The 16,038-nt window shown below is 49.2% G+C and overlaps 1 protein-coding gene across 1 annotated transcript in view; it reads right to left on the reverse strand.

The window, feature by feature from the left end:
- Positions 1–5,007, reverse strand: part of SRMS (src-related kinase lacking C-terminal regulatory tyrosine and N-terminal myristylation sites) — a 40,490-nt gene extending 35,483 nt beyond the window's left edge. Inside the window, exon 1 of the mRNA XM_075347791.1 lies at positions 4,568–5,007. Within this exon, the coding sequence (XP_075203906.1) occupies positions 4,568–4,974 (407 nt within the window). The 5' untranslated portion in view covers positions 4,975–5,007. The remainder of the gene's footprint in view (positions 1–4,567) is intronic.
- Between the last annotated feature and the right edge of the window lie 11,031 nt (positions 5,008–16,038).

Below are 16,038 nucleotides of genomic sequence, written 5' to 3' on the forward strand. Positions count from 1 at the left end.
CATGTAACAAATGTTATGGTATTTTGTGTGACATAACTGTGGTTTAAGCGCATAAAATTTTAAAAGTTGCTACATTTTCAAAGTTTTCACCAAATTTCCGATATTTTCACGAATAATTGCAAAAATATTTGCCTAAATTTACCCATGAAGATGTACAGCACAGTCATGAAAAAATATTCTCAGAATCACCAGGATCCGCTGAAGCGTTCCAGATATATTACCGCATAATGTGGCACTGGTCAGAATTGAAAAATATGGCCCGGTCATGAAGGTGAAAACAGGCTAGGGGGTGAAGGGGTTTTGCAGGGCATATATTTCTGGAGACACTCGGTGACTGCAGATTCCTGAATCCAGTCGGTGCGCATCTGGAAACAAACTACACAGAAGTTCTACTAATCAATATCCCATAATAAGCGCTGCCTGACAATCTAAATAAAGAGGGCAATCAGTTACCATTTCTTCGAAAATAAGACCTACCCCGAAAATAAGCCCTAGCTTACTTTTTCAGAATTTTTGAGCATGCTCGAAATATAAGCCCTACTCCTAAAATAAGACCTAGTTATAGTTCATAAAAAAAGTTAATTGAAATAGTATTCAGGCAATTATACCTGTAAAACAAGTTAAATCAATTGACAATAGAATGCCACAAGACAGATAGACCCTTCACCAAGGAAAGCAGACATCCCCAAGAGAATCGCACTCAAAAGACCCAAAAAATGTTGGTAAGTGCCAGGCTCTCACACGCATTGAGTAGTCCCACTATCATCACTCCACGCCGGAGCCCATTATATTAGAACGTTGAGGATGCTTCCTTTCACCAAGGGGAAGCAACCGAGCTGGAATGCCAAGAGACATTACTAGAGATGAGTGAACCTGAACTCTAAATTTGCGGTTTGTACTGGACACCTAGTATCTGGGGCTCGAACATGGACTTTCCATGTCTGAGTTCGGGTGCTGTTCAGATGCTGAACAAAAGTTTGTTGAAAGGGTGCAAAGCAGCTAATCAACAAGCTTTTAGGCATGAGGACTATGCCTGTACACTGCTGTGAAAAAAAATAAACAAAAAGTAAAAATGTTATGTGGTCCCCCTAATTTTAATTACCAGAGCAGGTAAAGCAGACTGCTGGGGGCTGAAATTATTAGGCTGGTCCATGGTTATTTGGCCCTTTCCAGCCTAAAAATAGCAGCCCGCAGCCCCCCAGAATTGGCGCATCCATTGGATGCAGCAATTTTGGTGCATTGTCTGCTCTTCCCGATTACCCTGGTGGTGTGGCAAACGGGGTAGTACTTTTGAGGTTGATGTCAGTTGTCAATCCTGCCCGCCCCCGTTGGGACTCAGTTAAACTCCCGTTGTTTACCCCCATTTAAATAAAGACATAGCTGAGAACTAGCAGGCCACCCAAAAACGTTTAGGCCTTGTAAATAGTCCCTGACCACCCTTTTCATGTCCTACAGTCATGGCCTACAGTGTGGGCAACACCCGGACCCGAACCCGTTTCCTGAACTGGGGAAAAGGGGTAATGACCTGCTTTTAGAGGCAGCATCAGGGCTAGGTTTGCTTGGGTGGGCAAAATGGAAAGGACCTGGACCCGTCCCGTTCCCGGTTAATAAACATGTTTGCAACGTTTAAGTAACCAGCCTCCCGCAAGGGAAGAAACATACATATGCCTGAGAATTGTATAAATGTTATTATACTTGTAAATATGTTCTTTTATCTTTTCCCAGTTTATGAAAATAAACGGTGGTGGTTGGACAGCCCGTGGATGGTCTGTGGTTAACCAAGGGGGAGTGTGACGCCCTGGCCGGGCCAGTTAGTCACAGATAGGGCCCCGCACTACACCAGTCCCCTAACAAGGTGACAGCAGCCAAACACATAAAACTCTAGTCACCCCCCTCAGTGCTTGATGGACACACCAGGGGGCGGAGCCAGGTGGTTGGACACGCCCACCGAGGAGTTCGGATGTCCTGGGACGGGAAAAGTAGTTAGATGAGTTTAGGAGGTGAAGTAAAGTGGAAGCAGTCCTGTGTGACCGGTCTGCAACTAACTGACAGGTGCCCGGGTTGGAGCCCGGGCACCTTCGGCTAGGAGGCATACAGAGGCCTCTGTCTGCAGGAGCTGGGAAGATGGCTCGGTGGAACTGTGGTGGAGCGGGACAGGGTAGTGGCCCATCGGTACCGACCCAGGGAACCGACTCGGAAACCGGAGCACAAAGGGGGGTACTCAGACCCTGAAGCTAGGTCCAAAAGCTACTGGGGGCTAGCTAATTAACTGATTGTGGCCAGGACTATAGGTTCTGTCCCACCCAAAGTCCCGACTGAAGACAACAGCCCAACGAGGGAGATATAAAACCACCGCCATGGCAGAGAGATTCCACGGGCCAGCTTCTGTGGGCAAAGAGCTCCTTAGGCAACCACAAGCCGGGGAGCGGACTCCTGACGTTGCAGGTGCAGGTAGTCCACCATCACACAAACGGTGCAGGAGAAAGGCAGAGACCACCAACCGGGTGGGGGACCCGACTGGAGCCGGCTGCGGACACCGACCACCATCACCTTGGTTTACCAGAGACTTGTGTGTATTACTAATCGTAAGTACATCAGTGCCCTCCAGCCGCCCATCTCCCTGCACCGCCCAACTCTCCCCAACGGGTCCCGGGGCCACCATCCCTACCCACGGAGGGGATAACAACTTGCTGCGCAACATCTCCCCTGGGTGCCCCGTAACTGCAGCGGTGGTGTCCACCTTCACCACAACCCGTGTGTGGCGTCACGAACTCAAACATGGCTCCGGCTGTACACCTACGTCCCCCCAAACCGCCAACCACTTTTAGATCGGAGTGACCGTGGACCCCCGGGTCCGGAGACCCTCGAGCCACCCACTGAAGGTCCGGACCCGAGCACGGGGCAGCACAATAGCCAAATTTAAAAAAAAAAACACTCCAACTTCCAAAAATATTAAGCTTTAATATTTATGAGTATTTTGGGTTGATTGAGAACATAGTTATTGATCAATAATAAAAAAAAAAATCCTCTAAAATACAACTTGCCTAATAATTCTGCACACTGTGTATTAATATTACTATATGTTGGTTAAATGCATTGAATTAGGAAATGTTTACTGACTTTCCCGCAGCAGTTGATAGTGAAGGAATAAGGATCACACATGCTGAATTTTGACATCTGATAGTTTTGTTCCCAGGGGTGATAAACTGCCACCTAGCATTAAATGTATTGTGCCCGAACCATAGGCGGCATGAATCAGAGCCTATGTGAGCAATTGCACCAAGGTATCTTTTATACTGAAATGCTATGGTGTTTCCAAGAAAACATACTTTGAAAAATCGAGGATAATGCGTCTCAGCTGGCTAGCTCAATGCAGTCCCTGGCAGCTTCACAACCCAAGTGGCTTCACCCCTCCTCAATCCCATGACTGACAGGTCTCTCCCTATGGCTGCGCTCTCATGACCATATTCGTTAATGCCAGAGCATCAGATGGATTATGCTAATGACATTTGGCGAGTGTCATTCACTGCGATCCGATTCTCTCGCATGTGAGAATCATATCACAGAATTCCTCCATCTCCTCCATTGCCCACGTCCACATAAATAAGACTGCACATGGATGTCATCCGAGTGCAGTCTCATGTTTTGAACCCACCCATAGAGTTCAATGGATGCATTCCGTCCGATGTAGCATGCAGCAATTTATTTTCTCATGCAGAATCGTTGTTCGGCACTGCCCCATAGTATAACATAGTCCGAGTGTGATCCAATAAAACACCTTATAGCCCTCGTTCGTGTTATACCCTAGTGTGAGCGAGTCCTATGTGTCTATATAGGAGAGACATGCTTGTATACAGGAGAAGACCTGTCCATCATGGGGACAGACATGGGGTGAAGCCGTCAGGACCTTCATTGAACTAGTCAGCTGACACACATTGTCCTGGCTCTTCAAAGAATGTTTTTTCTGAAACACTGGAGCATTTCAGAGTAACAGATACCTGGGTACAATCGAACTGGCAGCCTCTGATTGATGCCGCCCGTGGTTTGGTGCTCATAAATCTGATATCCAGTGTCTCGCGGAGCACACCACTTCAGTAATCTGTACTGCACCAATGCTCCTGAGTTTTATGCAGATTTCCCCTTTTACACAGCAAAAATCCTCTCCGAATCCCGCAAGCCCCCATTCCCTTCTATTACACTGCTATTTGCTCCCTCTAGTAACGTTGCCTAACAGTGAAACACTACATGCGAAGTGAAAGGAAGCGTTTAACGGCCGTAATTTCTCCACATGTTTGTGTTTCCCACACTCGGGAAAAAAGCCCAGAGGCAGAGTTATAAGATATTAGATCTTACAATGAGGCAAGAAGAAACAAGAAGCGATATGGCCCCCGGAGAGGTTGTACAGAGCTTGGTACAGTTCCCCTTCACCTGTCCCTCATCATATGTCAGTCTTCACTACAGTTCTGGCATTATATTCATGAACCAGAAAGACCAGGACTAACGGCCAAGAGACGGCTGCGTCTGGTATATCTCATTATGGACATTGCGTTGTCATCTTGATACTTACGCCTCATTGATCAGACTGGGACATCCATCAAATTCATAGTTGTTGGGTTGACCACTAAAGTCGCACTCTACTTGACAGGCGTTGGCGCTGTTGGTGAAACTTAAGGCCGATGTATAATTTGCTGGTACCAGTCCCACCTCCATGGTTCCTATTAGTTTCCGGGCCAAGATGTAATCCCCCTCGTGTTTGATCATGCAGAGTTCCTCCCCAGTTCTCACGGTCAGTTCTTGGTCATCCCTGGCAACAAAGTCATACAGCACAGTGACAATGTCCACACTTGGCATCCCGTTGGAGATGGAACGATCTATGGTGGGCACAGACGATTCCCTCACAGGCGTTGGAGGAGGCCAGATTTTATCCCATAGACACACCATACACTTCATATAGTTCCTACAAAAGCCCTCCATGGTTGTGTAAGGTGTGTGCCAGCGCGGTGCAGATCAGCCTTCGACCAGCATGCTCCCTCCTCATCTGTGCAGGGTTTTTCATCTGCTTCACTTCCTGATCACCTGAACCTTTATAAACAAAAGTAAAACTCCCTTCTTACAGCAGGAAAATAAATCTAAAGGAATGCAGTCCGACCAGTAATTCTACAGAAACGAGGGGCTAATGCCATAACAAAGACTTTACTGGCAAAAATACCAATATGTGAAAGTCTGTGATTCCTCATTCTTGGGCGAAATGTCACCTATAATACACAGAAGTAGCAGAGCTGAGCTTGTCATTGTGTTTCAGGGTAGAGGTTAATCTCAGTCCACTAAAAATGTTACATAAGAAGTCCGTTAAGTAACAAAGTTAGCACTGCTACATCTGTACTGATGAACTGATTGTGCACGTGGGACTAGTATCATGATAGACTTTTCTGGACAGATAAAGCTTTACAGAAATAAGCGCTTTTTCTTCTAACCAGGAAATATCACAAGTATTAATGTTATTGTGTTGGAACAGAGAGGCATTCATGGACTCTGCTCTTTGCTCTTTCCTCCACTACTTGCGCGTTTTTTTGTTCAATTCTATTAAGTGTCTGATTTATGCAGAATTGGAGGTAAGAGAGGGTTAAAAAATGAGTATGGTACAAAAAGCAAAAAATAAAACACTTATTAAAATGAAAAATAAAAAAATGTACAGGTGAACGCACGCTGCTGCGACTACCTGAGTGTGCTATGGTATATGTGACCACTGAATGTCTGAATTTTAACAGCATTACTGTGACTCGCCCACCCCAGGGCTATGGGACACCCGGTGCCGGGCCGGACTAGTCCGGTGGTAGTCAGTGGTGGCTGGGCCCGGCTCCGTGGCCCTGGTGGGTGTCAGTTGAATATGTGGCGGATGACTTTAAGTTTGTATTCGTGACGCCACCTGTGGTCTGCGGCTATTAAGCCGCCGCTGCTGTGTGAGGCCACCGGGATGATGTTATAGCAGCAATGGTGGTACTGCTCCCCACAGGTGGAGCAATGCCCGGGGCACAGTTGGTGCTTGTGGAAGTCTATGGTGCTGTGTGACTAACACGGTGCAGGGCCGACAAGCAATGAAAGAAACAGGCACAAACAGTAGCCTCTTTACCTTCTCCTCTTTTACTAGGCAGAAACTTAGTCCAGGGAGACCGTCACAGATGGTAAAGATGATCCGGCCGGCCTGGAAGTGCCTGGGGTGATCTTTGGCCAGTTGAGTATGAGGCCTACTCCTTAATCTTTCTCTGCTGTTTTAGGACACTGCACTTTAGGTTTGCAATTGCCCTCTTGCTGCTGGGACTTGTTGTTTGTCCCCTTTTCTGTGTGGTAGACTGCGCAGGCCCTCTCTGGTGCTTCTCTGCTGGAGCCCACACCAGGCCCTTGGGATGCAGTTGTACCTTCAGATTGCTTCTGGGACAGGGGGCTTGCAGCTCTCCTGCCCTCCGGATTCAGCTACCAGGGATGGATTTTTGCCCTGGCAACTACAGACTCCGATGTCCGAGTCTCTGCTGTGCCTCTCTGCTCCCCTTGCTTCACTGGGCCAAGCTATCCAAGCTCTAGGCCCCAGTTTCACAAGGCAGCACTACCCTGCGTCTGCACTCTTTCACTCCTGTCTCCAGACTAACCACTACTTCCTCCCTTCAGCCAGACTTAAGGAATCCTCCCTGAAGTTCCAGGTTCAGAGCTCCCTCTGCTGGCCGGAGGGAGAATTGTGTTGAGTGTTAACTTACTGGCCAATAGATCTCCCAATTACCTCCAGGCTCAGCATTAACCCTTTGGGAGGGCAATGCTGTTGTGGCGACCAGGTCCTGGGGCGCCACACTCCCCCTTAGTTAAATTCAGTACTCCCGGACTGTAGAAACAAACATGACATGTTAGAACATTTCATCCCATTATGGGAGGCGCAAATACTTTAACGTTACAAACTTAAACATTACTATAAGAGTCCAGTGTGGCTCCCTGCCGGGTGTCCATTACACTGCTCCATGGGGGACCCGCCGCGATCAAACCCCCAACGTAGGCTCTGGGCGTGCGTCAGAGCATTGATGACCCCACTCTATGCACGCCGGACGGGTTTTTCTTCAGGGGTGTCGAGCACACTGGTGCTAACTATGAACAATTTAGGTGTTGGCCACCCATAGTCCAGTGGCCCAATTGTCCATTTTCGCAATCAAAGAAAAGAAAAACATTTTGTACACAACCTTACAGACATTTTGCATAACTATGTACATTCTAATAAATACTCCTTCTTTTTCCCTTATACAGTTGACTCTCTATACCTTGGAGGGGGTTGTCCCCGAGTGCTGCGCTGGGACCTACGTAGCTCTGGTGTTTGCCCCTGACTACGTGGTGCGTCTTCTATCTCAGCACTACAGGTGGGCCTAACCCCAATAGGTAAGCGTGATGGTTGCCTTTGTGGGCTAAGAGTCGCCAAGGGTATGACAGGTTCACCACTGACAGGGGGTTGATCCTCCTGTTCCACTGCTGGCGTGTCATCTCGTGCTGGCGCGGACGGTTCTTTAGGTGGATCCGGAACCTCTTCTGTTTCTGGCTCGACCAACTGCGGAAACGTCAAAACTGGTACCACTATAGCATTGTTTATTCGGGTCCAAGTTTTGGGGAACTTTCCAAGGATGGTTTGAATCATCTCCCCTTCTTTCTCTTGACTTTGGGGACTTCCTTGTACTCCTTCCATTTCTCTTTGGATTCTGCACCGTTCAGGGCACGCTTTCAGGCGGTCTCGGGAAATTGCTTGATAGGTCTTGCCTTCATCCTTGCTTATGAGGCATACCTTACTATTGTCAAAGTTGGAGGGGATAATGGTGTAGGGCTCGTTTTCCCACTGATCATCCAATTTATGCGTCCTCCGCTTCTTCTTGAGGACTTGTTCTCCAGGTGCTAAGGGAGTTGCTGGGGCTGTTTGATTGTAATGCTGCTCTTGTCTCGTTCTTGCTTGAGACAGGCTCCTCTCTACGCACTCCTGGACCTTACGGTACCGCTGCTGCCGTTCTGTATCCCAATCCTCTATTTCTTGAACCGCCTCAGGCGACACAGTCCCCATCTCAAAGTCTACAGGCAACTTGCCAGGCCTGGCTCGCATCAGGTAAGCGGGGCTGCAGTTGGTCGAATTCACTGGGATATGGTTGTACAGGTCTACCAGATCTGGCAACTTTTCTGGCCATTGGTTCCTTTCCTCCAGCGGTAGGGTCTTCAGCATATCAATAACCACATGGTTCATTTTCTCGCACAGTCCATTGGTTTGGGGGTGGTACGGTGTGGTTCGGATTTTCTTACAACCGTACATGTTACAGAACTCTTGGAACACTTCAGCCTCGAATGCAGGACCCTGATCAGTCAGTACCCTTTCCGGATAGCCGTGAGGTCGACAAAAGGATGCCTGGAACGCTCTAGCTGCTGTCCTGGCTGTCTGGTCCTTCACAGGCACTACTACCAGGAAACGAGAGTAATGGTCCACAATGGTGAGGGCGTACACATAGCCTGACCGGCTTGGTGTTAGCTTCACGTGGTCCAGGGCCACCAACTCCAGGGGCTGCTTCGTGACAATTGGCTGTAGGGGAGACCTTTGGCTGGCATCATCCTTCCGCCTCAGGTTACATGGGCCACAGTCTCGGCACCACTTCTCGATCATCTTTCTCATGTGCACCCAATAGAACCGATCACGGAGTAGGGCCTCCAACTTCTTCCACCCGAAGTGTCCTGCGTTATCATGATACGCTGCTAGGACCATTGGAGCATCCCTCTGCGGAACCACTATCTGCCAGACAAGTTCATTTGTTCGCCAGTTGACATATCTCTTGCAGAGCTTGCCTTGGTAGGTGAACAGTCGTCCCCTCTCCTTCCACAGCTGCTGGGCTTCCTCTGGAGCGTCTGGGCCAAGATGGGTCTCAGCTTGCGCTAGCTTCTCTTTGACCAATCGCACGGCCGGGTCACCATTCTGTGTTTCTTCCCAATTATGGTGGAGTAATGGGTTGACCGAGACCTCGTGCTGGCTTGAGCGCTTCACTCCCACAGCATGCTCACACTGGGAAACACCTTGGTGATGGAAAGCCGGTAACTCTATCTCTTCGAGTTCATCCAGGTCTTCTCCAGACTCGGGTAAGTGAGGCATTCTGGACAGCGCATCAGCATTGTTATTCTTCTTGCCAGCCCGATACTTGATGGTAAAGTCAAAGTTAGACAGCCGGGCCATCCATCGCTGTTCCATCGCACCTAACTTGGCTGTTGCCAGGTGTGTCAACGGATTGTTGTCCGTGAAGATGGTGAACTTGGCCGATGCCAGATAGTGCTTGAAGCGTTCAGTCACTGCCCAAACAATAGCGAGGAACTCCAGCTTGAAGGAACTGTAGTTTTCTGGATTCCTTTCTGTGGGCCGAAGCTTCCTACTGGCGTACGCTATCACCCTCTCTCTGCCTCCCTGTACCTGGGACAGAACTGCTCCCAGTCCCACGTTGCTGGCGTCTGTATACAGTACAAACGGTTGGCTGTAGTCAGGGTAGGCCAGAATTTCTTCTCCCGTGAGAGCCCCTTTCAGCCGGACAAAGGATGTTTCCAGTTGGCTGCTCCATTCAAATGGAGGGCTCTGCTTCTTAGCCTGCTTTGGCTGGCCCACCAGGAGATCTTGAAGGGGCGCTGCTATCTTGGTGAAACCATCAATGAACCTTCGGTAGTAGCCCACCAGTCCAAGGAACTGCCGCACCTCCTTCACTGTGGTGGGTCTTGGCCAGTCCTTGATTACAGTGACTTTCTCCGGATCAGGTGCCACACCTTCTGCGCTGACCACATGACCCAGGTACTGTACCTTTGGCTTCAAGAGGTGACATTTGGACGGCTTGATCTTCAGGCCATATTTCGACAAGGACTCAAACACTTCTGCTAAGTGCTTCAGGTGGTCCTCATAAGTCTTGGAGTAGACTATGACGTCATCCAGGTACAACAGCACGGTTTCAAAGTTGTGGTGGCCCAAGCAGCACTCCATCAACCTTTGGAATGTCCCTGGGGCGTTGCAGAGCCCGAATGGCATACAATTGAACTCACAGAGGCCCATTGGTGTCGTGAATGCAGTCTTCTCCTTGTCCGCCTCTGCCACGGGAACCTGCCAATACCCACTGGTGAGATCCAAGGTGGAGAAATAGTTAGCTGACTTTAAGGCTGTTAGTGACTCCTCTATTCTGGGCAGTGGATAAGCATCTTTATGTGTAATGCGGTTAATTTGCCTGTAATCTACACACATTCTCATCGTACCATCTTTTTTCTTTACGAGCACTAGTGGAGCTGCCCAGGGGCTACAACTATCTCTGATAACCCCAGCCTCCTTCATTTCCCGTAACATTTCCTTGGCACACTGATACTGTGCGGGGGGTACAGGGCGGTATCTCTCTTTAATGGGATGATGATCACCCGTGGGGATTTGATGTTTAACCCCTTTCACCTGCCCAAAATCTAGGGGGTGTTTGCTGAAGACCCGCTCGTACTCCTGTACCACCCGGTAAACCCCATGCTTTTGGTGCGAGGGGGTGGAGTCGGTGCCTACATGTAATTTTTGGCACCAGTCTTCCGGCTGCCCCTTGGAGCCATTGTCTTCCGCCTGGTCGGACGGGATCAAGGGTTCCACTGCTTTAATGGTATTGTTGCTGACAGTGTACAGTTTTGCTACAGTGGCGTACCGGGGCAATTTGGCCTCCTCCTCCCCACAATTCAAGACACGGACGGGCACTCTCCCCTTGCGGACGTCCGCTACCCCTCTGGCTATCAGGACTACAGGCCTACTGTCTGAATACACCGGTTCTACCAAGGCATGGTAATCCTGACCCTTGAGGCCTATTGCTGCCCGACACCATATCAACATTTCACTTCTTGGGGGTATTACAATGGGGAGGGGGTCACTTACCCTCACACTGCCAATTTCTCCTCCGGCCAGCTCTACCTGCTGCCTCCTCATCAGGGCTCTGATCTCCCTCTGTAGGACACGCTGCTGCCCGGAGCTGGCAGTTTCAGACGCCTGTTGCAACAAAATTATCACTTCGGCAATACAATTTTCTATCACATTTGTACCAATGGTTAGCAGTGGGTCAGATTCTTTGCGATCAATATCTACAATTATCATCCCCTGACATGGCAATTCCACCCGCCCCACTTTAATGGTTACTTCTTTGTACCCAATTTGAGGTAAGGGCTGACCATTACTGGCCACAATTGTTAAATCATCATCTGGGCCATGGTCAATGTCTGAATCAGCCCAATATCTTTTGTACAGTTTGTGGGGGATGGTTGTTACCTGGGACCCCGTATCCAGGAGGGCATTCAAAGGGATCCCATCCAGCACAATGGGAAGGACCGGTCGTCCTCCCACATACTTGCTGCGGCTGGGGTTTGAGCCGGGCTTCCTTACACCTGGGGGTTGGCTCCTGGCCCCAGGCTCAGCCCATTTAAAGGACAGCGTCGTGCAATGTGGCCCGCCTGGTTGCAGTGGCGGCAGATCGGTTGTCCTGTTGAATCATACCGGTCTGTGTCTCTGCCTCGGGTCGGCGGAATCCTCCTCTGTCGCATCCATGGGACGTCCTCTGGGCTGGAGGCCAACTCGATTTTTGCAGGCGAGGGGGTCATTTGTAGAGACTGCACGGTCTTGGCAAGGGCAGCCACAGTCTTGGTCAGCTCCTGGAACTGCTGTCTGAGCTCTGCAGTGGGATCCTTATCCAGGGACTGCGCCTCAGCCCCTGCAGTGGCTCGGGTTGCAGGCACCACCCCGGGGTACGTGATAGCAAGAGGCCGGAGGGGTACTGGGTCATTCGGTGTAGATTCTCTCAGTACCCTGATGGCCTGGTCCTTAAACTTGGCAAAGTCCAGAGCAGGGTTCTGCAGGACCAGGATACGCAGCTGGGTCCTGTGGGCATCTGACAGGAGCCCCTCTATGAACTGCTCAGTTAGGAGTTTGTCTTCTTCACGTACACTCTCTGGATCCACCTGTTTAACTGCTTTCAGGGCCTCCTGCAAGTTTAAGGCATAGTCCCTTATGCTGTCTGTGGCCCGCTGCTTGCACCCAAAGAATCTCATCTTTATCTCTGCTGCGGTGCGGGTGTCAAACGTACTCTTTAGCTTGGCCAGTATCTGGGCTGCTGTCCCTTTATCTGTATCAGGCCAGGACTTCGCTTCACGCTGGGCTGCGCCGGCTAGCTGTCCCATTACTATGCCCACCTTCTGGCTCTCAGTCAGCGGATACACCCGGAATAAGCTGTGCAGGCTTTCTCTGAAGTCACTCAAGGTATGGGACTCCCCGGAGTACTGCGGCAGCCATTCTGCTCCCGGTATGTACGGCATGGTGATCGACATTACCGGCGCTACAGTGGGGGCCGGGGCGACGGCGACTGGAACTGCTTCGGCCGGTGCTGCGGCGCCTTGGGCGATGGCAGCCACCTGCTCTCCCTCTGAGTCGGACATCTTCCTCCCCCTTAGTGAACCTTACCAGGCTCCGTTCACTTTTCAAATTTCCTTCTGGGTCGCGCGGGGTTAACAGCGCTCTGCTCTGATGGCGCGCTCCCTTCGCGCTCTTTTTCAGGCACGCCCCCCTTCTTCCTGCGCTCGGCGAGGCTAATGGCGGCGGCGGTTTACAGACAGTACACAGTCTTTTAAGCACAATTCCTGCAGGCGCACAGTACCCGGTGTGACCGGGCACGAAATCCTGTTCGTGACGCCAAAAGTTGACTCGCCCACCCCAGGGCTATGGGACACCCGGTGCCGGGCCGGACTAGTCCGGTGGTAGTCAGTGGTGGCTGGGCCCGGCTCCATGGCCCTGGTGGGTGTCAGTTGAATATGTGGCGGATGACTTTAAGTTTGTATTCGTGACGCCACCTGTGGTCTGCGGCTATTAAGCCGCCGCTGCTGTGTGAGGCCACCGGGATGATGTTATAGCAGCAATGGTGGTACTGCTCCCCACAGGTGGAGCAATGCCCGGGGCACAGTTGGTGCTTGTGGAAGTCTATGGTGCTGTGTGACTAACACGGTGCAGGGCCGACAAGCAATGAAAGAAACAGGCACAAACAGTAGTCTCTTTACCTTCTCCTCTTTTACTCGGCAGAAACTTAGTCCAGGGAGACCGTCACAGATGGTAAAGATGATCCGGCCGGCCTGGAAGTGCCTGGGGTGATCTTTGGCCAGTTGAGTATGAGGCCTACTCCTTAATCTTTCTCTGCTGTTTTAGGACACTGCACTTTAGGTTTGCAATTGCCCTCTTGCTGCTGGGACTTGTTGTTCGTCCCCTTTTCTGTGTGGTAGACTGCGCAGGCCCTCTCTGGTGCTTCTCTGCTGGAGCCCACACCAGGCCCTTGGGATGCAGTTGTACCTTCAGATTGCTTCTGGGACAGGGGGCTTGCAGCTCTCCTGCCCTCCGGATTCAGCTACCAGGGATGGATTTTATGCCCTGGCAACTACAGACTCCGATGTCCGAGTCTCTGCTGTGCCTCTCTGCTCCCCTTGCTTCACTGGGCCAAGCTATCCAAGCTCTAGGCCCCAGTTTCACAAGGCAGCACTACCCTGCGTCTGCACTCTTTCACTCCTGTCTCCAGACTAACCACTACTTCCTCCCTTCAGCCAGACTTAAGGAATCCTCCCTGAAGTTCCAGGTTCAGAGCTCCCTCTGCTGGCCGGAGGGAGAATTGTGTTGAGTGTTAACTTACTGGCCAATAGATCTCCCAATTACCTCCAGGCTCAGCATTAACCCTTTGGGAGGGCAATGCTGTTGTGGCGACCAGGTCCTGGGGCGCCACAACTGCTATATAGATTATATTGTAATTAGCGCACATTTTGATCAAATTGGGTGAACCCATCTGCCAGAAACAAAATGATGGGAACTCAAACTATCAGACTTGTGCAATGTGGGCTGGGAAGACAAAAAAAACGCAATAGGGTGTTAACTGTGTACAAATGGGAGAATGAGAGCAGCAGATACACTCACTGGAGAATGTGAGAGGCACTACTCCTGTAGAAGCATAAAATAAGCACAAGCTGCGAACGCACAGTATACAAATATCAAAGGAAAGGAGACAATGGATGTAGTCCACTCAGTTGGCGATTCATTGGAGTTAAGACCAGGGAGTGAAGAATATGCGGTTTATTAAAGTCTACGCGTTTTGAAACCCACTGGTTTCTTCAGCAGGACAAACCGAGATGTGGTATATTAAAGTTTACGCGTTTCAAAACCCACTAGTTTCTTCATCAGGACAGACCAAGATGTGGTGTATTAAAGTTTATGCATTTCGAAACCCACTGGTTTCTTCATAGGGACAAACCAAGATGTGGTGTATTAAAGTTTACGCGTTTTGAAACCCACTGGTTTCTTCATCAGGACTTACCATCATCTGGTTTGTCCTGATGAAGAAACCTGTGGGTTTTTAAAATGTGTAGACTTTAATACACCACATCTTGGTCTGTCCTGAAGAAGAAATCAGTGGGTTTCGAAATGTGTAGACTTTAATAAACTACATATTCTTCACTCCTTGGTCTGAACTGGTTTGTCCTGATGAAGAAAACAGTGGGTTTCGAAACGCGTAGACTTTAATAAACCACATATTCTTGACTCCCTAGTTTGAACTCCATTGAATCGCTGGCAGCGCGGACTACATCCATTGTTACCTATCCTTTAAACTATCAGACTTGTTTCTTTTGGGTCTAGATTAACCAATAAAAAGGGAAGGTAGGATTTAGCTCTACAAGAGCTTTGGACAGATAGGAGGAGTACTCATCTAAATATGGAAGCAGTCACTGCCCCCAAATGTACACTACATAAATTATGTTGATAAAGGCCTCCTAGCAAAATAAAATGAATGTGCAGGTTGAAGTCACCGTGGCTGCATTGCTACAGCACACAAACAAATACAACCGTAAGCTATCTGCAAATATTGAATTCATAACTAAATAAATTGCATAACTGCTATGTAGGCTGTACTAATACATTTATAAATTCTTAGCACACATTTTAAACAAATCGCGTGAGCCCAACTGCCAACAAAGTCATATGACCTCTTTAGATGGGACAGTCATTTGTTGTATTTTACATATAGCGGCAATAACTGCTTCCACATTAGGCTGAGCATTCCTCCTGTCTGTCTAAGGCTGTTGTAAAGTTAGATCCTACCGTCCCTTTAAATTTGTAGAATTAGACCTTGGAGATGCAACAATGGTAGTTTAGGTTTTCAACGGAAGACGACATGCACTTACCTCCATCTGTCCTAATGATTTCTATTGTAAATGATAGAGCGAAAACCGCCTGATGAATGGCCAGGTCTCTTTCTTTTAATTGCTTTTTTTTTTTGGAAACCTGCAGTAGTTAAAAGATACTCAAAAGCCTGGACATGAACAACAAGTAATTTTAACATAGTAATAGAGTTGAGCCAGTGCCTAACTATTCGTACTCACTATACTCATAACGAGTCCTGTCTAAGGCCCTGTGCGCACTGGAAAACTGAATTTTCTTAAGAAAATTCCGCAGGGTCTCAAAGATTACCGCACCCGCGGTAAAAAAACGAGGCAAACCGCACCCGAAAACGGCATGCGGTTTGCCGCGGTTTTACCGCGGTATTGCCGCGTGCAGGTTGGTACATGTGTTTTAATGCATTCAATGCAATAAAGCACATTGAAATAAAAAGAAAAAAAAAAGTCATTTCCTTCTGAGAGAGATAGTAGATAGATAGACAGATAGAAGAATAGATAGAGGGATAGATATATAGGTCGGCTTTGCACACTACGGCATCGCAGGTGCGAGCTTGGTGGGGTCAAATCGAAAGTGACGCACATCCAGCGTCGCAGTCGATATCGTAGTGTGTAAATCCTTTTTGATACGATTAACGAGCGCAAAAGCGTCGTTATCGTATCCTCGGTGTAAGGTCCGACATTTCCATAATGACGGTGCAGCGACAGGTACGATGTAGTTCCTAGTTCCTGCGGCAGCACACATCGCTGTGTGTGAAGTCGCAGGAGCAAGGAACATCTCCTACCTGCGTCCCGGCT

Source organism: Anomaloglossus baeobatrachus, chromosome 5 (assembly GCF_048569485.1).
Source record: "Anomaloglossus baeobatrachus isolate aAnoBae1 chromosome 5, aAnoBae1.hap1, whole genome shotgun sequence".
Classification (NCBI taxonomy): domain Eukaryota; kingdom Metazoa; phylum Chordata; class Amphibia; order Anura; family Aromobatidae; genus Anomaloglossus; species Anomaloglossus baeobatrachus.